Raw genomic sequence first — 13,273 nt, forward strand, 5'->3', positions numbered from 1 at the left:
GCGTTCATAAAAATCTCCTTTTTTCTTAACAAAAGCATGCGTTAGGGCCTTGAGGGTATTTTTGCTTCAAAACACCCCGATGCATTGTAACCATCATTGATGCCTTTAAAAAACAGCACAAATCCAAGCTGTGTCCACCACAAAAGGTAGATAACTAACAGACAAAAGATACAAGACCTTCAGTTCTGACTTTGTATGTTTCACAGACACAAGCCTAAACAATCCCTTCTGAAACCTATTAAAGTAAATGAAGACAAACTGCAACTGGGTGCCAAAAGAACTGTCATTAGCAGACTGTACCACCACCAAGTTCTGATCTGTACACAGTGTCCTTTTACATATTTAATTAAATGTGCTCATTGTCCAAATAAAATAGAGATTTACACTATAAGGACAAAAGTATTGGGACGCTTGAGTTTTTCAGCCATATGTGTTTCTTCCCCAATGTTCTTCCCTAATATGTATTTCTTCTGCAAACTGTTACCACAAAGTTACTACACAATTGTATAAAATGTCTAAGGATATGGTAGCATTCTATATTCCCTTCACTGATTTGTGAATCAAAACTTGTTCCAGTATGACAAGGGCCTGTTCACAAAGCCAGCTCTATCTATCTATATAAAGATATAGTTTACATAGATGGAAGTGTAAGATTTTGGGTGGCATGCTATAGAGCTCTGAACTCAACCCTACTAAACACCTTTGAGATGCATTGGAATGCTGACTGCACTGCACCTTCTGCACCTTAGCACGAATGTCCACAAGGACATACAAATCTAGTAGAATGTTTTCTCAGAAGAGTGGAGAGCATTATAACCAGATTGAATAATTAATATTAATTTAAAACATCCACGATTTCATATCACCAGAAGTACACATGCTCATAACAATAACAATAAATGCTAAATATTTCTTTGATATGCTGTCTTCAATATGGCCACTTTCTATGGGTTTGCCTGATCTATCCTTGGTGAGTTTATTCTGTCTTGTACTGTACTCTCAGTGCATGAGAGTACATCTGTGCTGGTGTAAGTCTATTAGGACCCTTCACTCTCCCAACTTTTACATCCTCTGTGGAATAGAAATGGTGGCAACAGATGGTAAGCCTTCAACCAGACAGGCAACTTGTAGAAGAAACATATTGCAAAAAAAAAAAAAAAGTTTTACAAAACAGACTAATACTTGCCTACTTATAAGATATGCAAGAGTTCATATTTTCTCTTTGATAGACTGTATCAGGAAACCTACATGCAAAAAGTTCTAGATATTCCCTGTCAGGTGCTAAGAAGACCAATAGCCATCATGCTCAGGAACCCTTTTACAATGCTGCTTCACTGAACTTGTGATAGTCCTGGTTGCATGGCAACAGTGACTGACTGCTTTCTACCATTAATACTTTTTACAGTCTAACTGCAACCACAACATATTTTATTCTAGAAACCAATTCCTGGCTTGCATATGCCTTAGTAATTATCCAACCTATCCAAAATTATTTAAAACAATAAAAAGATTCACAGTACTGAGTAGATTCTGGATACATATTAATTAGAATTAGACACTAATAAACACGTGGTCATTATTTTCATTTGATTTATATGTTGTTTGGGAACAGGATTCCTGAGACAAACTCGAGGGAGTTTTTGCTTCAAAACCTCCTGATACATTGAAACTATCATTGATGCCTTTAACAAAAACAGCTCAAATCCTTTTTAGCAGAAGAAGATTAAAAACAACAAAGCTGTGAATGCTGCATTTCTGTGTCCTCTCCAATGCTTTTGTCATATTATACTATGCTAATAGGAAGAGATGATATTATTATTCATAGCTTTCCATGATCTGGTAAAGGCAAGGTGATTACTGAGCAGTGAGCACTGTGGTAGATAAAATAACCACCACAATAAAAACAAGTTAAATAAATTAAACAGGTCAATAAAAGATAATTTATCCTGTAGCCTGGATATGTGCTGCAGAGGTGCTGAGGTTGTCTTTCATTTCCAGCTGTGCTTATTACAAGAGAATTCCTTTTTAAAGTAAGCAAGCATTGCCAAACAGCTGCATCTCCTAGATCTTCTTAGTCATGCTGATTGCTCTGAAAAGCTACTATGCTGACTCAAAAGTGGTATAAAATTCTAATTAGACTGCCTAAGTGCAAAAGCATGGCCCTTCGACTACAGCTGCTGTCCAACAGTTCCAAAAGAAGTCATCAGGAAGTACTGCAATTTGTTACATTAATAATATCCATGCATGATCAATAATTTTTCTTTATTGCCATGCCAATTACTATGATTTCTGATATAAATTTAAATGCTATCTACAGTACAGACCAAAAGTTTGGACACACCTTCTCATTCAAAGAGTTTTCTTTATTTTCCATGACTATGAAAATTGTAGAGTCACACTGAAGGCATCAAAACTATGAATTAACCCATGTGGAATTATATACATAACAAAAAAGTGTGAAACAACTGAAAATATGTCATATTGTAGGTTCTTCAAAGTAGCCACCTTTTGCTTAGATTACTGCTTTGCACACTCTTGGCATTCTCTTGATGCCTACTTTGAAGAACCTACAATATGACATATTTTCAGTTCACTTTTTTGTTATGTATATAATTATAATTAATTAGCATGTGTTAATTCATAGTTTTGATGCCTTCAGTGTGACTCTACAATTTTCATAGTCATGAAAATAAAGAAAACTCTTTGAATGAGCAGGTGTGTCCAAACTTTTGGTCTGTATTATATATATATAATATATATAAACTTTTGGTCTGTACTGTATATACGTAGTGATTATATAAACCCCAGATAATCACCAGGAGTGGTGTATAACACCTGGATGCCACCTTGTGCATGGTATTTACACACCTAGATCCCCAGATCCTAGCCATCCTGAACATGACAAGCAACTCTGGCAGTTATCCAGAGTTCACAGAAACACTTTTACATAGGTAACTATATGCTGCTCTAACAATTGGATGGCTGGTGTAGGTCCACGATGTAGGCTACATACAAGTACAAGGCACAGCAGGAAATGCTCTGCAGGCTCAATCTGCTTGACGTCTGCAAGATCCCTGCTGATTATCGCTCTCTGGTGTGGCATCACCCCCGGTCTCCTTCTGTTAGGAAAGTTCTGCCCTTCTGTCAGGAAAGTCCCATTATCGGTTTGAGCATCCAACAGAGGGTGATACTGCACATGGCGGCCAGGCAAGTGTAATAACATTCACCACACATTGGGGTGATGGGGTTGCTAGCATTTTCAGTGAATGCTGATCAACTTTGTCTTAAGCAACACATTGTGAAAGAGAGGGATGAATTGTGGGTGTACAGAAGAGCCAGTCATTAAATAAGAGAGAGAATACTGATACCAATAGTTATAAAAATACAGAAGAGACACACAGCAGTATACAATTGGGGCTAGGGAAAAGCCAAAGAGATTTTCTTTGTATTGTAATGCAATTGCAATTGGAAATAAGTTCTCTCACATAAACAATTTGTACAAAAATGGAGTATGTTCAGGGACTAGTTCATTACTGATAGATCTAAAAATTTGGTCTCCATGTAAGAAAACAAAACTATAAGATAATCCTTTTTGAACAAAAGTTTGCTGGATTCTGAGACAGAAGGCCTGAAGACAAACATATTAAAAAATTGTTGCTTGTAGCTTAGCTCCCTGCAAGTTTTTCACTTATCTGGTGCAGTTGCCAACAAAGCAGGTTCTGCAGAGGAGATTGCACCAACCATACCTGTGATGCATATAAATCAAGCTGGCAGTGTTACGCCATTCTGGCCTAGATGTCTCCTCACTGGAAGTGAAATGTCAATCAACCTCTGTACAAAAGGCATCAATATTGCCAAATTGATTTACTGCTATTAAACCCTGTTCATATTAAATTTAAAAGGTATATACTGTAAAGGGTGTATCTGATCAAAGCAATCGAACATCAAACATTTTCAGCTAAATCTTTTTTCCAACAAAAAGTTTTCCCTGTTCATTTATAGTTCATTTTTTTCATACTGATGTTTTAATTCTGCCATATTTCACTTGAATATATTCCTTGAAATGTAACCAAAAATATGTTAGGGTGTTGGTGCAGCAGTGTATGAGTCACCACAATCCACAATAGTAAAAGCGTAGCAAACTGTTGTGAAAATGGTTCTGTTTATACAGAAAGCACTGCAAATGCAAGCAAAGTATAGCAGTATAGGTGCTTCACTGTAAATTTCATTCACTCATAAAATGATTCATCTTAGGCAAATGATCTCATAGAAAAAACTAGCAATTAACATAAAAAGTCAGAATTATTAAGAACACAATCTTATTTGACAACAGTAACAGTCACTGACTTGATTTGCAAAACTTCCTGTAGTTCTGAACTGCAATAACATGTTTAAAAATGTAGCATTTATTAAAATAAAAAAAGGATACATTCCAATTAATTACAGTATCAACCTAATTTTAAAATAGGCACAAACAAAGAAGAGTTAAGTGTGCTTGATAGAAGAAACAAGTGTAAATGTGTGTGTGTTGTGTGTGTGTGTGTGTGTGTGTGTGTGTGTGTGTGTGTGTGTGTGTGTGTGTGTGTGTAAGCGTGTGTTCATGCTGAGCTTTTAAAATATTTCAAAGAAATGCTGATTTTAATGAATAGGCAGAAGCTTTCAAAGTAAAACAATAATACACAATATCTTTGCATGCCTTACTTGGAGTTCACTGTGAGCAGGAAAGGAATGCATCCTAAACCCTTGAAATGTGATTGTGTGCATCATCTAATGCAGTGGTCCGGAACCTTTTTTGCGCCACAGACCAGATTAATGTTGGACAATACTTTCACGGACCGGCCTTTAAGGTGTGGTGGATAAATACAACAAATTTAAATGATACGATCGGCATAAAAACAAAAAAAATAATAAACGTGAATCCACTGTGTTGATTTTTTTTTTTTTCATTTTGCTAGCATGGGGGTTTCAATTTAGCGGTAATGTATTATGTGTTAGTGGCCGGAGCAGCCCCTTTAAGAAGGTAGCGGATGTAGGTAAGACATAGGCATGCATCTTAACATGCATCAAGAGTGCGTCATAGATAGATATGGCGGAGGAAATCCAGTAATTTTCCAAAACAAAACATCCTTCAGAATAAGATAGTAAATAAAACGGAAATAATGTAAGTTATGTATTCTTCCCATGTGGCCCGGTACCAATTGGCCCAGGGGTTGGGGACCACTGATCTAATGAATGTAAATGCCTTAAGAAGAGTTTGTCCTCATACAGTGCAGCTTGTTTGGGGCTGATTCCACTGAAGGTGTGTTAATGATGTACAGTGAGAAAGAAGAGTCTGTCTTTATACGTGTGCAATTTGCAAGTTAATCAGTCCATGGACTCGGTTCCTGACGTAATTGGACCAGCATCATAATTTGTGGAGGTCTGGCTCAGGTCAACCCAGTAACCAAATCTCACTTATCAGCAGAAGCCACAGCACACGTACATATAAGGCTGCTCTGGACTACATTTCGCAGAACATATATTCAATACCACGTTTACAATCACCAAGCATCTGATAGAGCACACTTCTGTTCAAATATACACACTCACACACAGACTCACAAACAAATTAACATGTTGCAAAGTATACGCTCAAGCCTGTTTGCATTGTTGGTTGTTTTGGTTTGACCTAGATTCATTTCTGGATTTAAGTATTTTGCCTCCTACTAGTTTAGTCTGTTTGCACTACACCTGACCATTGTTTGTTTTTGACCTGGAACACCTTCCCAAAAGAGTGGAACTTATTATAACAGCAAATGGGGACTAAAGGTGGAATAGGATATTCAAAAAAGCACCATGCCAATCTTAAGCAATTTGTCTATATAATGTAGCTAGTAGCTTTCAAACAGAAACAAGAAAAATGCATCAACCCAATAAACCATTTGTAGAAATTTTAATTACCTTTTCTTTTTTAATTAGACCTCAAATATGGCCCTTCAAGGTCTCACAAAAATGCATTTGCATCCTGAACTCTTCAATATAATCAAATAAAAAAAAAATGTATTGCAATAAAACTAAATATATATAGTACAGACCAAAAGTTTGGACACACCTTCTCATTCAAAGAGTTTTCTTTATTTTCATGACTATGAAAATTGTAGAGTCACACTGAAGGCATCAAGGGCTATTTGACCAAGAAGGAGAGTGATGGGGTGCTGCGCCAGATGACCTGGCCTCCACAGTCACCGGACCTGAACCCAATCGAGATGGTTTAGGGGTGAGCTGGACCGCAGAGTGAAGGCAAAAGGGCCAACAAGTGCCAAGCATCTCTCGGGGAACTCCTTCAAGACTGTTGAAAGACCATTTCAGGTGACTACCTCTTGACGCTCATCAAGAGAATGCCAAGAGTGTGCAAAGCAGTAATCAAAGCAAAAGGTGGCTACTTTGAAGAACCTAGAATATGACATTTTTCAGTTGTTTCACACTTTTTTGTTATGTATATAATTCCATATATAATTCCACATGTGTTAATTCATAGTTTTGATGCCTTCAGTGTGAATCTACAATTTTCATAGTCATGAAAATAAAGAAAACTCTTTGAATGAGAAGGTGTGTCCAAACTTTTGGTCTGTACTGTATATATGACACCTTTACAAGTACATGTCAAGCTTGTAATAGTCTTGTCCTGCTGTCTATGTTACATTGTATGCATTCATTTCTAGAAAGCAGCAAAATGATATATTAATGATATAAAATGATATATTAATAATGATGTTTAAAATGATCAATAAGGTTCAAAAATAGGTTTAATGTTCATTAGTTTTACTGCAATAGCAAAACCTTGTGGCAAAGATTCGAGAATTATAATTGTTGCTCTCCACAAAGATGGCAGAGACTATAAGAGGATACTCTAAAACTGAGTTACAGTACAATGGCCAGGGTCATACAGAGGTTTACCCAAGACGGGTTCCACTCGCAAGGGTCGATCAAAGGCCTTGCAAGGGTCGATCAAAGAATTTAAGGCCTTGTGCTGTTCTTATAAATACCTTACTGATAAGTGAAACAGCACCGTACATGCAAACACAGGAGACACTGCATCAGCCTCGACTTAATCAATGCACTGAGGTGTCTGAGAGATGGAGAGAATGGATTGAAAATTGCTAGCAAGTTGGCAGGTCATTCGTTCTTGTCTCACACATAAAACCCAAAGCGGCATGTGAAAAAATCCATAAAAAAAAAAACTATCAACAGTTAGTGAATGCCTCAGTGGTATTGTGGCCATAGAACATTTACCGCTTTATTAGGACTCACATAGTACAATAAAGATAATTCTACAGCAGAATTTTTAGGGAACTCTGGTTGATCCTTACCCTATAATCAGTGAATGAAATGAGATCACTATGGGAATAGATGAAATGAGTTCAACCTTTTGCAATCTTTCTTTCCCCTAGCAATTTTAGAAAGTCAGCAGACTAATTCATTCTTATACAGAACAAAACAAACAAGCTCTCATTTGCCTTTTACAGATTGTATGTGGAAAGTCTTTTGGATTATGTCCAAAATGGAAAAAAGTATTGGGATTCCCGGCTTTTCCAGCCATATGGGGAAACTGTTGAGTACACACAATGTCTTTGGATGTAGTAGAAATAGATTTTCACTTTACTTGAACTAGGAGACCCAAAACTGTTCCAGCATGACATTGCCCCTGTGCAACTTCAGGAAAATATGGTTTACATGGGTTAGAATGGAGGATCTTGAGTAGCTTGCTATAGAGCTTTCTCAACCCTACTGAAAATCCTAAAAAACTTCAAATCTAGTGGAGCATCCTCACAGAACAATGATAGTTAATATAACACAAATGGGAACTAAATGTGAAAAAAGGGTGTTCAAAAAGCATATAAAATGATCATAATCACCATCAAAAACATACAACCAGAATAGATAATTTTTTCTATGATCTGAAATGTCACAAAATGACAAGAGAAAAAGAAAGACAAAAGTTGAGAGGTACATCTGATACAACATTTGCTTTTGCTGCTTTTAATTTCATTTTATTCTAGAGCCAGGGGTCAAAGAACAAGCTACAAGTGGTCCTAATACAGTTGTTGGGCTTTGAAACCCAAAGACATTTCTGGCATTTCACATTTCCACATCTAACCTGTAAAAAAACGTGTACAGGCAAACCTTTAGCTAGCAGTACAAAGCTAGCCTGATCTTGATTGTTTTATAGTATAAACACTTTGTATTAAACCTGAGCTATCACTGTGATATTTGGTAGAAATTGCCTGTTGTGTTTAATATATAAAAAAGCACTGTCACAGCCTTTAAGTAATGTGCTGTATACTGTGCAAAGAGCAGAAACAAAACTAGAAACATAAATGATTAATGTTTGATAGATAACAAAAATGGCAAGCTACTGAAATCCCAAAAATATTTACATATGTTTGCTTGCCTTTATATATTTGCTTTATTTATTTGATTCAACATTGCTCACTTGCATGTTGAACATAGATAAAAAACCTAGTACTGTAGCATTTATTTGACATCCACGTACTATACTGCCAAAAATAGAGCAAAATAAATCTATGGTAATAAATATATCAAGTTAAGTGGCTTTTATTTTTATTTCAACCATATACAATACAGTTTATGGTGAAAAAAAATGTTTCCTCTAGGACCAATGTGCTACATAAAACAACATAAATTACTAGAAGATATCAAAACTAAATTAACAAACTGACCTGTTTGTTTTTACACATTACATAAAGTGCACATGTGCAAACAACAACACAACACAACACAATAACATTGCAACAATGCAGCACCAAACAGTGCACAGAGCTAAATGTGAAATAATATATTGTTCATATCATAATGATTGTGTGTGTGTGTGTGTGTGTGTGTGTGTGTGTGTGTGTGTGTGTGTGTGTGTGTGTGTGTGTGTGTGTGTGTGTGTGTAAAATCAGACCCATCACTTATTATGGCTTGTGGGAATAAACTTTTACAAAGTCTGGCTGTGAGGGCTAGAATGTCATAATAAAAAAGAAATAAAACAGAATTGAAAATAAAAAGGTTTATGATTTGTTGGGTGAATTGTGGACATAAAAATATGCAATCTGTTTATTAATAATTCAGGTCACTTTTCACCAAATGAGCTCTTTCTTGAGTAATTATCCTGATTACTTCTTTTATTTGTAAGTAAGTGTTAGTGAATTCTGTGCTTTTTCCAACTCAAAAGAGTGAGGACACAGTAAAGAAAATAGAATATAATAAAAATCCCTCCAAATTTTAATTTCATTACTTTTTGAGGGTATAATAGTAAAATAATGTGTACAATTTGAAATATAGTCTAAATTTGGTAAAATTACGAAATAGATGAGGGAGGAAGTCGTGTGGACGTGTGGCCACAGTAAAATACCTATGCAGGCTCCAAGGCTGTTTATAAATGTACATAGCATGGCATAGCTGATAAGGTAAATAGGTGAAAATGAATAGAGTGGAATATTGGATAAAAAAAAAAACTGAGAGATTCAGAGAGATATAGAAAGGAAGCGAGGGAATGCAATCTAGTGCAGAGTCATGTGGTTTGGGTCTGGAGGTGTGAAGAGTGTCAAGGTCATGACACTGTGACATTGCACTGAATCAAAACTGAGCCACAAAAAACATATGGTGGGATATAGAAAGAGTAATCTATTTCCACTCACTGGGACAAGGAGGTACTGTAACAATAATGCACACAAAAAAATGGTGGAAAACGCAGATGAATTCCATGTGTATAGCTTTTACATGGGTTTTTTTTATTTTCTAGCAACCAATTCCAAGTATTAAAGTAATTCTTATCGAGTCACACACCAGAAATTTCTGATTTAACCCTTTTGTTGTATTGAGATTGATTTGATGTGGCTAACTGCACAATAAGTAGACAAGCAAGCAAAACCGAGGCAGTCCATCATAATCCATTGTAGCCTGAGAACCAGATAACCTGACATCCAACAAAGAAAAGTGCACTGGAGTGCACTTTTGACGTTTTGTCATTAGCATGATAATGCACAGTAAACAGATTTTCTCTTAAATCGTTTTCTCTTTTTTAAAACTTGAATTTACTTCATATATAGCTCCTGTTTTCGTGTAAAAATCTTTACAAGTTTACATTAGAATTCCATTGATTTCACCCCAAATTCACTAACAAAATATAATTACATTGTGACATGTATATGAACAAAGATATTCAAATAGGCTGCTCAAATTCAGAGACAAGCCATACAAGTATGCCCGTGCTCTAAATATTCATGCTTTTCTGAGCCAAAACACTGGAACATGTTTAAATCGTAATTCTGGAAAATCGACATCCAAGTCAAATTCACATGCAATAGATTGTCTGCATGAAAACTAATTAAAACAGACTTGCATTAAACCTAAGTGAGATGTATTAGTCGAGGAAACTAATGCAAAAATGCACACAATCGTTTTATTATATACAGTGTGACTTGCAGTATTAAGGCAAAAAATAGTCCTCGCCTATGTATGATACAATTTATTTTGTTTTGTTTCAAAATGTTCAGTTTTAACTTGGTATTTGTTACTATGAATCACTGCGATACAACTCTTTCTGTAATGTGTATCTATTTGTCTAGTTTAACAGTAAAGACCAGTAAACATTATGGGCTGTAACATTGCACAGTTTTCAAGACTCATCCCTGTGTCTCAAGCATGAAAACATATTTTTGAAGTAATGTAATAAATGTAATAAAAAAGCAATTTAACAATTTAAAGTAAATTAATTAGCAAAACAGTGCAATTTAAAGTAACGTACCATGTTAACTATATAGTACATACGGTATGTATGTGGCAACGGGTGAGCAGAAAAGGGACAGTTTACAATTGGAAGTTGAAGCATATGTTGCTATGCTTCCCTGCTGCGTCACTACCGGAAACACTACCGTCATCGTAAATCAAACCATCGTAACTCAGGGACCATCTGTATTTAACAATCACAGGTGACAGAAATGTAGAATTTATTTTTCTCTAACATCTATAGGTATGCAATGTAATGTACTATACATAGTATCACTGCTTTTTATGTAAGACACAAGATAAGATACATGATATTTTATAAAAGTTTGTGGACACCTGACCATACAATTCATATGCACTTTTTGAACATCGCATTCTCCATTTACTTTCTGTAATTATTACATCCTGTAATTAACCTTCATTATTCAGGAAAGATGCTTCACAATTTTTTTGTGTGTGTGTGGTTGTAGAGATTGCGCTCATTTATCTGCAAGGGTGTTAGTAAAGTCAGGTCTAGGGCTAGAAAGCCAAAAATGCAGTCAGCATTCCAATTTATCCCAAATGTGTTCAGTTGAGGGACGAGCTCTAAAGCAGGCACACTCAGGGAGAATCAAATGCTACCACATCAAAACACATCCTACACAATTGTGTGCCTCTAACTATGTGGTAACAGTTTAGAGAAAAAACACATATGTCAGGTGTCTAAATACCGTTGTCGATATAGTGAATATCAATGTATTAGTCATCAATAATTCGAATCAACTGATTGCTTCCTCAACTTTGGTGTGGGATTTCATTCATGCTTCATTCTTCTGATGTGAAGCCTGACCTTTTTTGCTGATATCTTTTCAAGCTAGAGATCATGCAGTGCCATAAAGCAGTTAAATGCTGTTGGAAACAATTTCCGAAAGCCCTTTTCTGTACAGTAATACTACTGTATGCTTCCAACCCAGAGACAAAGACAAATATGGTTTCTTTGACCGACTCAATAATCCTCCTGAAGTGTTTATTAAACTAAAAGACATTGAGCCCAATGCCATGAGTCATTCATTTGTGTTACCTGAGCAAGCAACCCTACGCCAGTCAGGGCTGAATCAGAAGGACACTTACCTAGTGAAGATTGTTAATGTTAAACGTTATACACACTAATACACACAATCTAATTGTCTTCCACTTTAAGCTTCCACTTCGTTGATGCATTAAATATAAAACCGTATACATTTTTTAAAAAATCTCTGACTTTTACTTACATCTGTGTCTGGCCCTTTGTCAGCCCCTGGACAGGAAAATGAGACGAACTCATGGCACCTTTTGTGCACCACAAAACAGCACACTGCAAAGAAAAGAAAAGAGTAACATAAGAGTTTTGAAGCATATTGAACTCCCGTCAAACGTTTGATAACATGCAGTTCTGTCATATCATATTGTGTCTGCTTCTATTGCAAGATGCTTTCATGCCCCCACACACATATACACTCTATATATGTGTTGTACGTACATATATGTGTGTACATTCACTTTTCTAGCAATTATTATAGAAACCTTTACCACTCCCAGTACTCTGTTTAATTACAGGAGATCTAGATATATCATTACATTGATGTATTGTCAAGGTAATTAAGCAGACAAATAGTAATCTATTGTAAAAGCTTTCAGAAAATATTCACCTCAGGTTTCACCAGAAATGTTTGACTATTTAGACGGAGAAGATTTTTAACACAGCAAATTAACTATAAATACCATGTACCTAAAATCTATAAAAAATAAATACATTGCATGCGTAATAATATGTAAGGCTCCAGTCAGGTCAGTTGGGACCACCCACTGTTGGCAAAAAGAAAACAGTATTTCTTCAAGCAAAAGCAATAGTAGCAGCTTGTGAGTGTGGGGAACAACTTTGCTTGTACATACAACATTTTTTTTTCTTGCCAGCCAAAGCCTGTACTGCACGCACAGAAGAAATCCTGCTCAGGTTTCCCCCTGTGCACGAGTGTACATCTATTGTCCTTGTGGTTACAGTTTACTGTGAGTAATCTTCAACAAGGCACAGTCTATGCTATCTGTGTCATCCTAAAACCTTGACTTTTTACAACTTTTTTAATGAGTAGAAATGATCTGGATCAAGCGAGCCTGTGAGATAGGCATATCGTGAAGAACAACTACGATATTTCATATCATTTCAATATATCACGCGGCCCTACCACTCATATAGCTCCACTGTAATAAAGTGAACTACTCACATATCAAAAAGAATGTAGGTAATTGAAGTATAAATGATGTGTTTTACTGATATTAATAATAAACCTATATTATTAGGTATTTATATATGTTTCATATGAAACTAATATTGAACTCTGAGTGCAAAGCATGAACTCACCAATTATATTCCCATAGTTAATGTAGGCATTCTCTTCCTCTTTGTTTCCAGCACATCCACATAAACATGCTACTTGTGCAGATAGTCGAGACAGAACTAATTGATTTAATTGAACCAGGGCTA

At 35.9% G+C, this 13,273-nt stretch overlaps 1 protein-coding gene across 2 annotated transcripts in view; it reads right to left on the minus strand.

Moving 5' to 3' along the window:
• prkcab (protein kinase C, alpha, b) overlaps positions 1-13,273 on the minus strand; it is a 163,138-nt gene that overhangs the window by 95,357 nt on the left and 54,508 nt on the right. For both annotated transcript variants that reach the window (XM_046866638.1, XM_046866637.1), the window contains exon 3: positions 12,024-12,106. In XM_046866638.1, the coding sequence (XP_046722594.1) occupies positions 12,024-12,106 (83 nt within the window). The remainder of the gene's footprint in view (positions 1-12,023; positions 12,107-13,273) is intronic.

Source organism: Silurus meridionalis, chromosome 14, assembly GCF_014805685.1.
Source record: "Silurus meridionalis isolate SWU-2019-XX chromosome 14, ASM1480568v1, whole genome shotgun sequence".
Taxonomy (NCBI): Eukaryota; Metazoa; Chordata; class Actinopteri; order Siluriformes; family Siluridae; genus Silurus; species Silurus meridionalis.